Raw genomic sequence first — 14,000 nt, 5'->3', positions numbered from 1 at the left:
AATTGAAAATACATGTTGGTATTAAGCAGTCCATTAAAGAATATCCTATAATAAGTTTTATATGAGGAAAAAGTATATGATATTAGTGATGGATCCAAGGCTTTTTTTGTTTGCTTGTTTTTTCAAAAATACCCACTGACACAAGCACTGTTGAATACTTTGCACAGCAGCTTGCATTCTTCTGCTGTCCCCACCAGAGCAGCAGATGAAGGATAAAGTAGTAGCCTAGACTTTCTCTGTGTCTGAGGGACAAAGATGGACACATCCTGAGGGCGAATTCTTCATTGTAAAATAAATATCTAAGATAGTTGTAGTGAATCGCCTCTGGAAGTGTTTCTTACTCCTTTGTTTTGATCAATTTCAGAGGTCTTACAGGATTTATTGGGCCAGATGAGTTCCACCTCAGGAACCCTATAGATGATTGTTTTTGACAGCACTTCTATGCTTTTAGTAAGCTACTGTGCTTCAGGTGTTGTTTTTGGCACTCCAAGGAGAAACAACGGGCCCAAAACACTGTTCATCCGGTGCAGTGCAAAGCCAGCAGTCGTTCCTACTGAAGGATTGTTTAAGCAAACCTCCTTTACTTTGCATTTCAACAAAAGAGGACTCATGCAGTATTAGTTAGTTTGTTTTGACTTCGTGGTGGTAACTAACATGAGAAAATTACAAATTAGGAAAATTAGGGGCAAAGTCCCATTTTCAATATTACTTTTAGTGTAGCTAAAGGCTAAGTGTAATTAACCCCCAAAGGAATATTTTTTCCTTCCAAATGAGTGAAAGCTGTTGAAAATTTTCTCTCAGTCTCAAATCTGTGGAAGGTCTCAGATGTAATTTTAAAGTAGTAATAAACAGGAAGAAAATGAGAGTTTTTATTCTTCATAGTTGCTGTATTTACAGTTATTGAGGATTGACCCTTCTTTTCTAGTAGGTGAAGACAGAACAAATTTACTCCTAACAAAGCTACAGATTCCTTGTGCCTCTTCTTCCTACATGTTTTAAGTCAGGGCTTCCAACTTTGCTTGGTTTTCGACAGTTCTTCAAATTTCATTTTTGGCAGGATTTGAGGAAACATCTGGAGCCTATTTTCTGCTTTTACTGTGGTACAGAACATACAATATGCTTTATGTAGTATGTTTGTCTTAGTTATTGATATTTGCAGGAGCCAAATGCAAAGGAATGAGCGATTGCTTTGATATTTTATGGCTCTGTGTGTGAGTGGAATTGACTTTGATACATTTCATCTATTTCAAAAAAGATGCCATCAGAAGTCTTCTGCAAATGAAATTCTAAAAAGAAATTGTCTACACGTTTGTATTAAGAAACCTTTGGAATTCAAATACAAAGGAGTTGTTTTGAGAAATTCAGTATTTGTATATGCATATATAGATGGGTGTGTGTCTGTATATTTGTGTATATATACATGTGCATGCGCGTGCTTAAAATGTGCCCAGCTTACATATTTGAGAAAGAAGTAGACAGCACATTTTAAGCAGTGGAGAAATGATAAGCAAATAGTGAAGGAATAGGCAAGTTTATTTGAAGGCCTGGGATGCAAACAGCCATAAATGACTTGAGCTGTATTTAGGAACACCAATCCTAATTTCAAGAGTATGTGTCACTTGTGCATCTTTGAAAATTTTACTATTGGTAAAAAATATGCCAAAAAAAAAAAAGAAGGAAAGAAACCCTATAGTGGGAAAGAGGATGCAATTAAAAGTGATTTAATATTTTTTAACTTGCACTTCTGGACAATAATCCCGTGAAACCAAGGTTCTGTAAACCAAACTTACTAGTCTCTTTATACTTTTCTTTTTCCTTAATAGCTTAGGGATTTTGATGTAACAGTTAGGAATGCTTTGTTTTTCATAGTTTTGATGCAAGTTTTTTGTGGTCAATTTTAGCAATTTTGTCAGTATTGCCAATTTTCAGACAAGTGCCATATATTTGTATTTGTCAGAATCTATTGTTTCTCAATATTTAGTTCTTTCCCTGTAATATGAACCTACATTTTTCTACAGTGCTTTTAAGTTTGCTTCCAGCAATGAAAACCCAGAAAAATTCAATTAATATATTCTGAGATGACATGGGAATTTTACTTCATGTGTTTTCATTTCTGATCTCTCTGCTCCTGCTGTTTGCTCTCAGGATTTATTTTAGTTGTTAGATTTTTCTGGCTTTGTGTTGCCAACTCATGGAAGTCTGTAGCTGAATTCAATTCTCACTTCTTTTAAGTTTGTCCTCTATTTTGCTTCTCATAGCAGGATTCATTCACTTCCTCTCTTCAGGCTTATTGCTGTTTGGTTCTTCCAGGGAAACAAAGTTAGGTTAATATTTTGTATTTCGAGTATACATAACTTCAGAGCTGCTCTTTGCATATAAATCTTTGCCTCTATTATGAAGTGCTAGTTGTGTTGGTGTTAAGTCTCATTTGAACTCTATAAATCAATTTTATACCCGCATTAACTTGGTATCAGGTTGTTGTCACTGTTTTTTAATTTGCTCTGTAACCTTTTGTACAGTTAGCTGCTTCAGAAGTTTTTCTGTCGGCAACCCTCTGTGTACGAAGTGTGATATGACCTGCTGTTCATGTTTTCTGCGGGTACATTTTGTTAGTCCATTAAGACTGTTCCTAGAGCTTTTTTAGGCTCTGTGGTTTTTTTCTTAGGCAAACGTGATACTCTTCTGCTTTTTGTCATTTGTCTCATTTTTTTTTTTTTCCCTTGAATGTTTTTACGGACACAGCTATATCCGCTATATTCCCCCACTCTAAACCTCTGTAGGCAGAACGGGCTGTATCGCCATTTCTCATGTGCTGAACTGCCCGAGCTTACGCTGAGGGGAGCGGGGGGCGCGGGTGAACCTCTGCTCCTCCCGCCGAGCCCCAGCGCGGAGCCTGACTTGTAGCTTAAATCTGCCTTGGGCTCTGACCCTGGCATTAAGCTGGCAGTGAAATAAAGAGCGTGTGAGGATCTCACGTTTTGTTTAGGCCTCAGTCTGAAAATTTCTCATAGGTAAATTATGACCAATTAGCCGTAATGAAGTTTGTACTTCTGTGCCGGTCAAACCAAGCATAGAAGTGTTCTGCTTTCTTGTGTGCAAAGGGGATTTGTGCCTCCCCGAGAACATCGGGGAGAATCATCAGTAATCGTAAGAGGTGTTCAATACCAGAACGTGGACAGATCTATGCCTCGATTACTCTGTAATATTATGTGTGTTACCAGTTACCCTTAATTGGTGTTAGCAGTTCACTACAGATTAGATGCTGATTTTGGAAAAAAAAAATTGACCCCTCTGCTTATGCTAAGCTAATAAAAGTAATCTTGGTGTCAGTTAGGCATGGCTGAGAGAAAATATGGCTCCATTATGTGCCAACAAGCATTTTGGGATATGTATCCAAAGAGAGCTTTCTAGAGTGTTGAAATGGAATTTTTCATTGTGCCACAGTTGTTCTTTATCTCTCCAGAAATCAAGAATGTATGTGGTTCCTCTCTGCTGTCTGCACACCTTGGCACGCAGGGATTTGAGTCTTTGAGGTTCCCTCCCTGTTTGAGTAAAGCTGTATTTGGAGCACTGCTTACCCTGTCAGGAGAAGTTTTCTTTGTTGCCGTTCCTCAGATTTTTGTCGTCTTTGCACCTACTGGGCTCATGTTGGCAAGCTGTGACTCTTGTTCACGGTACTACACTGGCTAGAAAGTTTGTGTATCAGAGCAGGACCATCATGAGACCTTTTTTCCCCTTCAGTTCCTTCTCTGAAAGGAATAAAAATCTTTCATTAATATTAATTGAAAATATTTCTGAAATGTTAACAATATTTTCAGTATTATTTTCAACATTATACTGATTTTCAGTGTTTATCCACCTGTCTGTTGCAGACTGAGGTTAAAAATTAGTACATGCAAAAATAAAGGGTGTGTGTCCCTTGTAATTACGCGTTTGAGCTGTTGGAAATAACATGAAAGAGGTAAAGGAAACACTGACCACTTTCAGCAGTGCTCTTTTTTTGTTCTTTATGCACTAGCATCTTACTGGCATGCTTGCCAGTTCCTTTTATCGTAATGTATCAGGTTTGGATGACGTTTAGTCATCAACATCTGTATCTGAAATTATTTTCTGATTGAAATTCCTAGTACCTCCCGTATCTTTTCCTATCACTTTGAGTTTTGATGATCTGTACAAGAAACGCAAGATAGTCACTTCTTCCAAAGACCTGATATGTCTTTACGCATCCATTAATATGGCATATCCTATATAATTTCAGTAATTTTTGTATTTTTGTAGCATTTAGGGCAGAAATAGACCATTATGGTCTGTATACTACCTCCCTGCATAGCTCAGACCAGGGAATTGCATCCATTCCTGTATTAAGCCAACAGCTTCTTTTACAACCCTCTTTTTTTTATAGTAATAGTAATATTAGTTTCAGTTAATTAGGGTGTGCCAACCTTAGCAACTGTACAGGTAGAGCCAAAGTTTTGAATGTCATTGTTCCCCCTCAGGTCTTGCGGCAGTAGCCGCTCCCCTGTCCTGGTGGTCACAGGGACCTTGGCCATTGCAGCAGGGAGCCGGGCTGGTGAGTGTGGCGCAGGAGGTGGCACTGGCCTTGGAGAAGGCATCTGGGGTCCCCCCAGAGAGCGAGGCTGCTCCTTGGGGTGGCTTCTCCCAGGGAAGGAAGGTGGTAGCAGAGCAAGCCCCAGTGACTGCACAGCTTCATCAGCTGGTTCCTAACGCATTCTGCATGGATTAAGCTTTGCTTTGCTTACTTCTCTCAATTCCCTGGAATTTTATCTCACAGTTACTTTAATCACATAATCATTATGCGATATAGATAATCCCAATGTTCCTTAGTCCTTCCAGTGGTTCTGGTTAGAAAGGATTGTTATGTGCCTGCTTTAATCTTGCATAAACTGAGGCTGCTGTTGAACAGATTGGTCCCACCTTCTCCCACACCTGCAGCTGATGTTTTTTACACCTTTCTTGTGTGTTTTATAGTCACACCAAGAAATAGATTTAATTAGAACCTGACACTTGGATTTTTTTCAACTGGATCAGCTCCCTGATTCAGCTCATCTTGGGCAGCCGCTCACACTTGTTCTTGATTAGAATGATTGTATAACCATCACCATATCTACCTTATTTAGCAGGAATTGTATTTTACATATATGCTTTTACATATACACTTGAGCTTAAAAACGTCAGAGCAGCTGTAACTGGATCGTACTAAAAGTCCAATATCTTGTTTCTGGCAATGGCAGTTAAGAAAGAGAATAAGAAAGCAAAAATGTATTTTGGGAATTCTCCCTACCTCTGCCTTTTGCAGCTGAGGGTGAATGTGGTGTCTGTGTTTTTAGTAGCCTTAATGGCTTTCTCTTCCCTGGGTTTGTCTCTTCTCCCTCCTAGAAGTCCTCTTTGCTGGATTAGTGTCTCTGCATCTGCCTCAGCTATTTCTGGGAGTGAAGGTCTTTGAAGATTAACAATGTACAGACATATGATATTAAGTATTACCCATGTTTTTTGTGTTAAAGGCATGTTTCAGTTTAATTGTCCTTTGTTTTTTTTTAACAATGCTGTATTCTCTGACTTGAAGGATGGTAATAACTTTGGGTTTCCCCAAACTGTCTCAGAAACTCCGTAGGAGTTTAAGTATGCATTCTCTGAAGTTTACAGGGTAAAATAACTGCAACTGTTAATATCATTTAAACTAATATTTAGTTTTCATATTGCTAGATGGATTTCTTCTGCAGCCTAATCTTGCTTTGCTTTGCTTTTGGTTGTATGCTACTGAATTAAAAGAAAAACAAAATCAAAACTAGCTACATGTTTTCATGCTTGTTATACTCGGAACAATTTAGGCACCAGATGAAGCATTAATTAATTAGAAGGGTATGCCTTAATACCAAATGAATTTTTCTGCAGTCATCACATGAGACTTCTTTTCCCTTGTGATGTAATAAGATGCAGGGTGATGATTTTGCTGTTAATGTGACACCTGTGCCAGTAGTGCAGTCTGTGAAAACATTTATACCTGAAAATACCCCTTATACTTAAAGCCGGAGAAGTCTTCTGCTCTCTAGAATGTCATCATTTTTTGAAGTATCTGGGGTGATCTGTGAACTCTTTACAAATTGTGCTAGCAAAGGAACTTGAATCGTGTTTTTTAATAAATTGATGGGTCTCTCTTACTAGAATAACTGGTTTTGTTTCTGCACTCCTCTAAGGATTTTTTTTTTTATTCTCATGTTCAATATATATGAGTAGTTTTGATGCTTTGTAGCATCTCGGAACCATTCATGCCCATGATTGGCCCAGCTTGAACAGACACAGCCCCTTGTCAGTTGGGAGAGATTAGCACCTGTAAAAATTCTGTACCGTAGCAGAAAATCTGCTTGGTGTGAGGCCGTTGAACAGCCCACCCGTCATTTCTGAGGACTCGGGTGAGGAAATGCAGCCCTGAGCAGTGCGGATCTGCTGTCACAAGAGTACTCATCCTCAGTAGTTCCTGTGATTTTAATCCATTTGAAAGAAGAATTTTTCCAGTACCTTTTATGCACATAAGTGTAATGCTAGTTAAATTGTGCCATTCCAGTACTCTCGTAAGACAACTGAATATTTTTATCTTTCAGTAGTGTTTTTCTTTCTCCCAAATGGTTCCATATAATGAGTTATATTGATTTCCCCGCATAATGATATTTAATGCCCATTATACTGCACAGAAGTATGTATTTATATGAAATGCCAAACACAGATATCTCTGTATGGAGAGTATGAATCCTTTGGTTTTATTGGGAATAAATACTTCTTTGCCTCTCTGTGTTTCAGGAAAAAAAAGAGTTATATAGGTAGACATTGCATAAAGCAGATTTTCTCATCTTTACTTATGATGAAAAAAATAAGAAACAGGTACTATTACATTAAAGTAAGATTTTTTTTTTAAAAAAAAAAAGAATCATTTGGGCTTTTCAGAAAGTGCTTGCTAGGTGTTAGAAAAGTGTGAACTTTTTCATAATTTAAAATGACCATCTTTAGAGGAAAAAGAATAAATTGCAGCTTCTCAATCTACAGTTCTTTTTTATTAACCTTATATTAGGTTTTTCAGTGGGTGTATATTAGACTTACTGCTTGCAATTTGGAATGCAACCAAACAGTCGTCTTGAAGTCTAATGCACAGTCTTAAATTGCATATACTTTCACTTGCTAGGAACTACCTTCTCCCCAGTAACTGCCTCTGTAATTACTTCAGTCTTCACAAAATTTGACCTTAAAAGACTTTTATTCTCTTTTAAGAAACCTGCACAGATTCACTTAAAAAAACTTTTACGCAGAGGATTGTCTTTCACTACTTCCCTTTCTTGCCCTGTGTTCATATTTTCAGTGTACTCTAAGTTCTTCTCACTGTCTGTTAAAGCATATTTTCTAGCTTTTATCTTCTCTTCGGGCTGCTCTTTATACAGATAATTGAAATCTTTAATTTCACTGCGCATCCTTTTCTTGTTTTAATAAGCTTCATATTTCATTTGAGTAACTTTTGTTTTTTTGGCAGAAGATGTTAGTATAAGCTTTGATTTTGGTTTTTTTTCCTGCCTTTAATGTAAACACGCTGTGCACCCCTTCTAGAGTCATTTTTTGTTCTGTCATATTCACTCTAAATGAAGCATGTCCACAATCAGTTGTATGAAATGGCAAATTATTTAAGTGTTCTTTATACTTGTTTTGCCTTGGTTTGCAGTTGACTCAGATCTTACACTTGAACATGCACTTCGTATATAGTGTCATTTGTTTTCACTTTGTATTAGTAACACTGCTGCCAGATTGTTACTTAATTTAAATTGTGAAATAGCTTTTTTTGAAATCAACTTTCATTAATATTTAGTGGGACTGTGCTAATTTACACGAGCTGGCAAGGTATCATCTGCAGTTAGTCCCTCTGGATCCTCCAGCACTTAATGCTCCTAAATGTAGTAATGTTCTTGCACTGAAGGAATATGAAATGGATTCATAGCTGTAAAGCCTCCAGGAGGTAATAAGATAACTAGCTTCATTATTTCATTCCTTGCATCAGACTTTTGCTTTTACTGGCAATCCGAGCTGCTGTTTCTCTTCAATACTATAAAACGTTCCTATTTATCTTTTAGCAGACTTTGAGATGCGAAGGTCAATATATCTGCAAGTCTCCGTGATTGATTTTAAGTGTTTATTCCAACTATGGATCTATTCTGCTACTTGCTTGACTTTCTTTAAGCTTCTTATTTCTGTAGGGTTGCCTGTTTGGCATATTCTTCAAATTATGCTGCATGGTAGTTCTTAAAACAGGGTCACCAGAGAGTTAATTTCTGTGAGATACTCTTGAAAGCTGTTACGGGCTCTTGAAAAATCTCTGTACTGACTATGTATTTGTACTATACATCATCTGCCATTTGCAGAAGACCTTGATTTTTCACTCAGTTCTCATAAGAATAGAAGCATTTTCAGATTAAAAAAAAATATGCTTATAGTCTCATTTTTGTAACATGTACTTGTACGGACTTGTTATGCTGACTAACCCAGAGATGCAGTGCATCTATGTGTATATATATGTGTGTATCTATATATGTACATATATAGGTATGTATGTGTCTGTCTGTTTATACATGTATAGCTGTTTTCTGACAGCAGGGAGTGAAAGGGGGTCATGTGGGTGTTGCTGGAGTAATCTTGAGGTTTTATCTATGTAACTGAGCTAGATAATTTTTTACTTTGCTTAAAATTCAGTTTCAATACTCCTTGCCTCACTCCGATCTGGTAACGAAGATGAGAAGCTAAAGAGTTTTTTGTGCAACTTCTCATCTCTTGTGCTGCAGAGCCTTGTTGTCAGGGGAGCCCTTTCCTTGTGCATGTGCGCTGAGTTTGGTGAGTCCCAAAAACATGGATTTCCTGCACCTGGGCTGCAGCACATGTACTGTAGAGCTTGTGCTTCCCAGGAATGCTGAATTTATCATGTATTTCACGCGCAGCATGGAAGTGCACATTTCCATATGGTAAATCCATGCTCTCTACTGCATCTGAAGGTAAAAACATCTGGAAGCAGACGGGTACCACCAGAACAACTCACGCAATCTGTTCCTACCATCTTTCATAAGTGTTTTGCAGAAATAGGCAACAAGACTCTTATGGGGATGAATTCTTCTGGTGGAGGGAGCCCGCTAGTAGCTACCAAAGAGCTGCCTGGCCCTTCCCTCCTCCTGTCACCGCATGTGCCTTGGCTGCAACATCAATGCTGTGTTTGGGACAGACGACAGGGAGGGGGCCAGGGCAGGGTATCTCTGGGCAAGATGGTGACCAAATGTGGTTTGTTGCCCTGAGTTTGCTTTTTGCTTGTGTCTGAGAAGCTCTTGAAAACCGGGTGACTGGATGGAGACCGCTAACAAGATAAAATCATCCTGGAGGGTTTGCTGTAACCTGTGGACTGTTGGTTAGAAACAGGAGTCTTTCTCTCTATGCATGTTTATGCAAAATAATTCCTTTTCTGGCAACGATTGCTTGTTGCACCATTTGCCACACTGTTGCCTGTTGTTTGATTTCTTTCACTGGTATTCGATCTTTTTCCTGGTGTTTGAATTACTGCTAGTTTTTCTTGGTTCAGTTGGTACTTGTCTCTATTTTAGGTCTGATGTGTATCATTTTTATTTTTTCATCCTAGTGTTTTCAGTTTTTGAAGCTCTTTTCTGTTACATCAAAAGTCAACAGTTTGATTAAGTTCCAACTGTTGTAGCATATGTAGTCTGGCTTCATTATCTCTTGTTGCCTTAAACTGTAATCTCTAAAAAAATGTACCGACAAGCATGCCAAATGTGCGTGAGGGGTTGAATGATGTAGATCTGTGGGTGTTATTTTGATACACTGAAAACACCCTTCTCATTTTTAGGGATTAGTGAATACAATTTGTGTGACTGTACTGATGCTGACAGGTCAGGTGCTGGTACGCCACTTGTCACCCTAAACTCCTCAGCCCGACAGTGGAGACCTACTTAGTGTAGTCAGGAGGTTTTTAAGCAGGAGCCATCTCATCTCACCATGCACACCTGCTCTAGACAGACGAATTATGCTGACAGCTCCACCGAATATTGACTATATATGCGTATGCACGTGTGCACACATACACGCTATGCTGAGTGACTTGTGTGACTACATGGGCTGTGCATGTTAAGTTAGGCAAGATGAATCCTTCCCAAACATTCAAAATTTTAGTTAAAGCTTTGTCAATCCTCTGCTAGGTCCAGATGACACAGGAGGCAGGCTTTGCCTGCTATCCATGTTCAGAACCTTCACTCAGGTTTTACTGCTTTCTTTATTTGCCGCTGCCGCTAAAGACTCTGCATCGCCTCAAGTCTGGTCTGTGAGTCTTGAGATCAGCTGCTTGTCTTCATTTTTCTGTGAATTGTGTTATGGTTGTGGGCTGAAAATACAAGTGCTATACTAGGTAGGACACAGTGGGTCCTTAGTGCCCAAGGACATAGCATGTGCTTTACAATTCTTTTTGCATGAAGAGACAAAAAATACCGGAAGGGAGATGAGCTGCACTGATGTTACGGTTTTGAGGTAGTACTGCAGAAATCAATTAAATAATTGTTTAAAAGAGGCAGAAACAAAATGCAAAGACATTCCTCCAAGTCTTTTCCCTCCAATCCCCCTTTTTTTTTTTTTAGTCCAGATGGGTTCACTGGCAGTATTTATAGCACAGCCCAGAAACAGTTGCAGTGGTATAGCTGAAGGGGCAGTATGTTGTAGCAAGAAATGCGAGTAAGACTGAATGTGGAAAGGAATTTCTCAGGCCAGCCTTGCTTCTACAGGGAATGTTTTATGTGAAACTGGGCTGTGGACAGGGCACACGGATACTGGTGAACTAATTATTAACACTCAGGAAAAGCATCTGAGATTTCCCAGGCTCAAAGAAGAATGTAGTAGACTTCAGAAACTGTTAAGAGATGTGTGACAAGAGTGAACAAATATGAAGATAATGGAAGTATTTCTGTGCAAGCCACACGGCACAAAGTAGGATTCTTCTGCTTGAAAAGAGGTGACCAGACAGAAGCATGGAAAATACAAATAGGGGGTTGAGGTTTGTTTTCTCTCCTTCCATAAGAATTAGGTGGCATCAAATAGATCTAGCAATTGGCAGTGAGTAATTAACCCTTGAGACACATTGCTGCGAGATGCTGTAGGTGTAAAACTTTCTGGTTCAGACAGACACATTAATGAGAGAAGAAATAGGCTAGGGTCTTAAGGGTCTGGGAGAGTAACTCGGAAATATCAGGACATTCTTGCCCTATTCTTACGCCTTTCTGTACGTGTATAAGCCCTGTTGGGCAGGTGAACCTGTGGTCTGACCCAGCACAGCTGCTATTTTCTTCAGTGAAAAAAATAGCTGCTGGCAATTGCAGGTTGTTCTGATATCTATGCTAATATAATATGCTATATAATATGCTGTTCGAACAGATGTTTTAAGTTGGTAGTACACCAGCAGTCTGGTCATTAAGCTTTGTCAATATTTGGTTTAGTAAATAATTTTTACATTTGGCTACATTTAGTTTTATGTGCCATGGAGAATTCTGCTGATTGATTGAAATGATTGATAGTTACAGGAACAAGTCTAAACTCATGATGAAATATCAGTGAAGCATTCTAGATAACTGGTTTTGTGCTGCTGCTTCATGTTTCCTCAACTGATTGTGAGAAGATTAATTTGAGGCCAAGACTTCTTTTTTGATTTCTTCCAAGTAGCAGATGGACCTCTTCATAAGATTGCTTCTCCTGCTGTGCATGCGTGTGTGTGTGTATTGGTAGACAAAACCTCTAAAAACTTCGTTTCCTGGCAAATTGAATGTCTAGAGATTCATGCTGGTTGTTGAGTAACATGGTGATACTGATAGCCTCATCCTCTCTTGGGGTAAGAACACGTGCAGTGATCTCTGTTCAGATGGCTCCGTTCAGGGAGTTGTGTACATCTCTGGTACATACACAACTGTTTTCTTGCTGCTTCCCTTTTCTCGTACACTTGCTAAGGTCCCACTGGCAATCAGGGAAGTTTGGGTAACTAGAAACTGCAGAGGGATTTTTCAAGATCTTGTCCTTATATCTAGCAGTTTAGAAAGAGGCAGAATTTCTTTAAGAGGTTGAATTGTTTGTATTTTGTCTTTCCCATTCATTCTTTTTCAGCACGGTTGGAAGCTGGTTGCGTAGGGGTGGTGGTGTGTGTGTTTAGGATGTTTTTAAATTAATTTTATGGAAATCCATTGTAAACCTGAACTCCAAAATAAAATAATCCATTTGCAAGGTGTGCTCTGATAGCATAATCAAGCTTCTCTTAATGAATGCTGCCACATGTATGGAGCAGTAAAGATTTTTTTTTTTCCCTCATAAAATAAGTAAAACATACTATTTGGTTACATTAAATATACACAATTCCTTACCTTCAGTGTTTATGTAACTGAGGAACTTGGAATACTGTATTGTGGAGACAGGACAGGAAGCCATACTTGCCTGCCTTAAGCATGAAGCAGGCTGAAGAAGGACCTCACAAACCCTCTTGCTTTTCTAGAACAGTTTTTAAGCATTTCCATAGTTACTTTGTTTGCTTTGTCCTCATTGCTTCGTTTTACCTCCATCTGGAGTTTTAAAAGTTGTGGATCTGCACAGCTCTGAAAGGGTTCTGTAGTCAGAACTGTAGGGTATCTGTATGGGAAGCCGCTATAGGCTTTGCCCTTGTATGTCTCTGCATTCCTTTCAGCTGATGTGTATCTGCCATTAACTCTTTCTGATGCTGTGATTGCACTTTTATGTTGACTGGCAAAATTCATTTAGTGCCCTTTCTCATCAAGCTCCTGAGGCACATTTTCTGTCCCCAGAGATTAATAAATGACAAAGTTTTTGACGCCTGTATGCTTTCTGTCCTCCTCCCTGCTATTATTCGTAATAATGACTGTGTGCTACGCCTGCGTGTGAGTGATGATACAAATATATCCTGGCTACTTACAGTTCTGAGTGCAGTTTGAAACTGTGACTCAGCTTCATATACTGTGATTCAGGTGGCTTATTGACTCCCAAACACTGTAAGACCAACTTCTGTGTATTATTTTTATTTACAAAGTATTCCTCATTGCATTCTGTCTTCCTGAACTATGTACAGTGTTTCTGAATGACTGATACGCTGCTTTGGCCTTTATAAATACCGAGATGTTCACTCTGCGATATAAATTTGGTTTTTATCCCAAAATGTTTCTACTCATCGGTTTTCTGGCAATATATGTTGGTCATTCTGAAAGGAATCACAGTGTTTGTTTTTTTCAACACATTTTTGAAACCAGATAAATACTGCAATAGAGTTTTGAGGAATTACGGTAACTTCAATTTGAACCTGTGTGTATACAATTATAATACCAGAATACAATGCATATAGTTCTGTTCTCTAACAACATTTGTTCTGTCTCCACCCTGAGAGAAGGCGTATAGATTTCTGAATTTGTACACATGTATATTATGCAAAACAAATGCTCAGTTATAAAATTATATACTGAAAAGAATAAGTCATTTGCCTTTAATAAAATACTTTTTAAGAGTCTCTGATAAGTATTCTTTTTTTCTTGACAGTCTGTGGTGGACGACTGGATTGAATCATATAAACAAGACAGGGACATAGCACTTCTGGATTTAATCAACTTCTTTATCCAGTGTTCAGGATGTCGAGGTACAGAACGTTGGAAACAAGTTGTATAGAATAAATCTGACAGTCATACAAATGTGTATTAGTGCAAATGCTGGTAAAGATGTGGGAGGCGCATGGATTGGTACTCCTCGTATGCATGGTTTACATAGAAATATTGTCTACATTCAGGAATAATTTTATTTAAAGTTTGTTTGTCAAGGGCCTACCCTTTCTTTTCCTCACTTTCCTGTCATCCTAAAGTGTACAAATCCTCACAGAGACACTCTGCTCATCAGCAAAAGGAGACAAAAGATCTGTTAATCAA

General features: G+C 38.5%; 1 protein-coding gene across 3 annotated transcripts in view; it reads left to right on the top strand.

Moving 5' to 3' along the window:
* Positions 1-14,000, top strand: part of STAG1 (STAG1 cohesin complex component) — a 205,713-nt gene that overhangs the window by 67,071 nt on the left and 124,642 nt on the right. For all 3 annotated transcript variants that reach the window (XM_075157939.1, XM_075157937.1, XM_075157938.1), the window contains exon 5: positions 13,621-13,717. In XM_075157939.1, coding sequence (XP_075014040.1) covers positions 13,621-13,717 — 97 coding nt within the window. The remainder of the gene's footprint in view (positions 1-13,620; positions 13,718-14,000) is intronic.

Source organism: Calonectris borealis, chromosome 9 (assembly GCF_964195595.1).
Source record: "Calonectris borealis chromosome 9, bCalBor7.hap1.2, whole genome shotgun sequence".
NCBI lineage: Eukaryota > Metazoa > Chordata > Aves > Procellariiformes > Procellariidae > Calonectris > Calonectris borealis.
The sequence above is the reverse complement of the archived record's forward strand: the minus strand, read 5'-3'. Positions and strand labels throughout refer to the sequence as shown.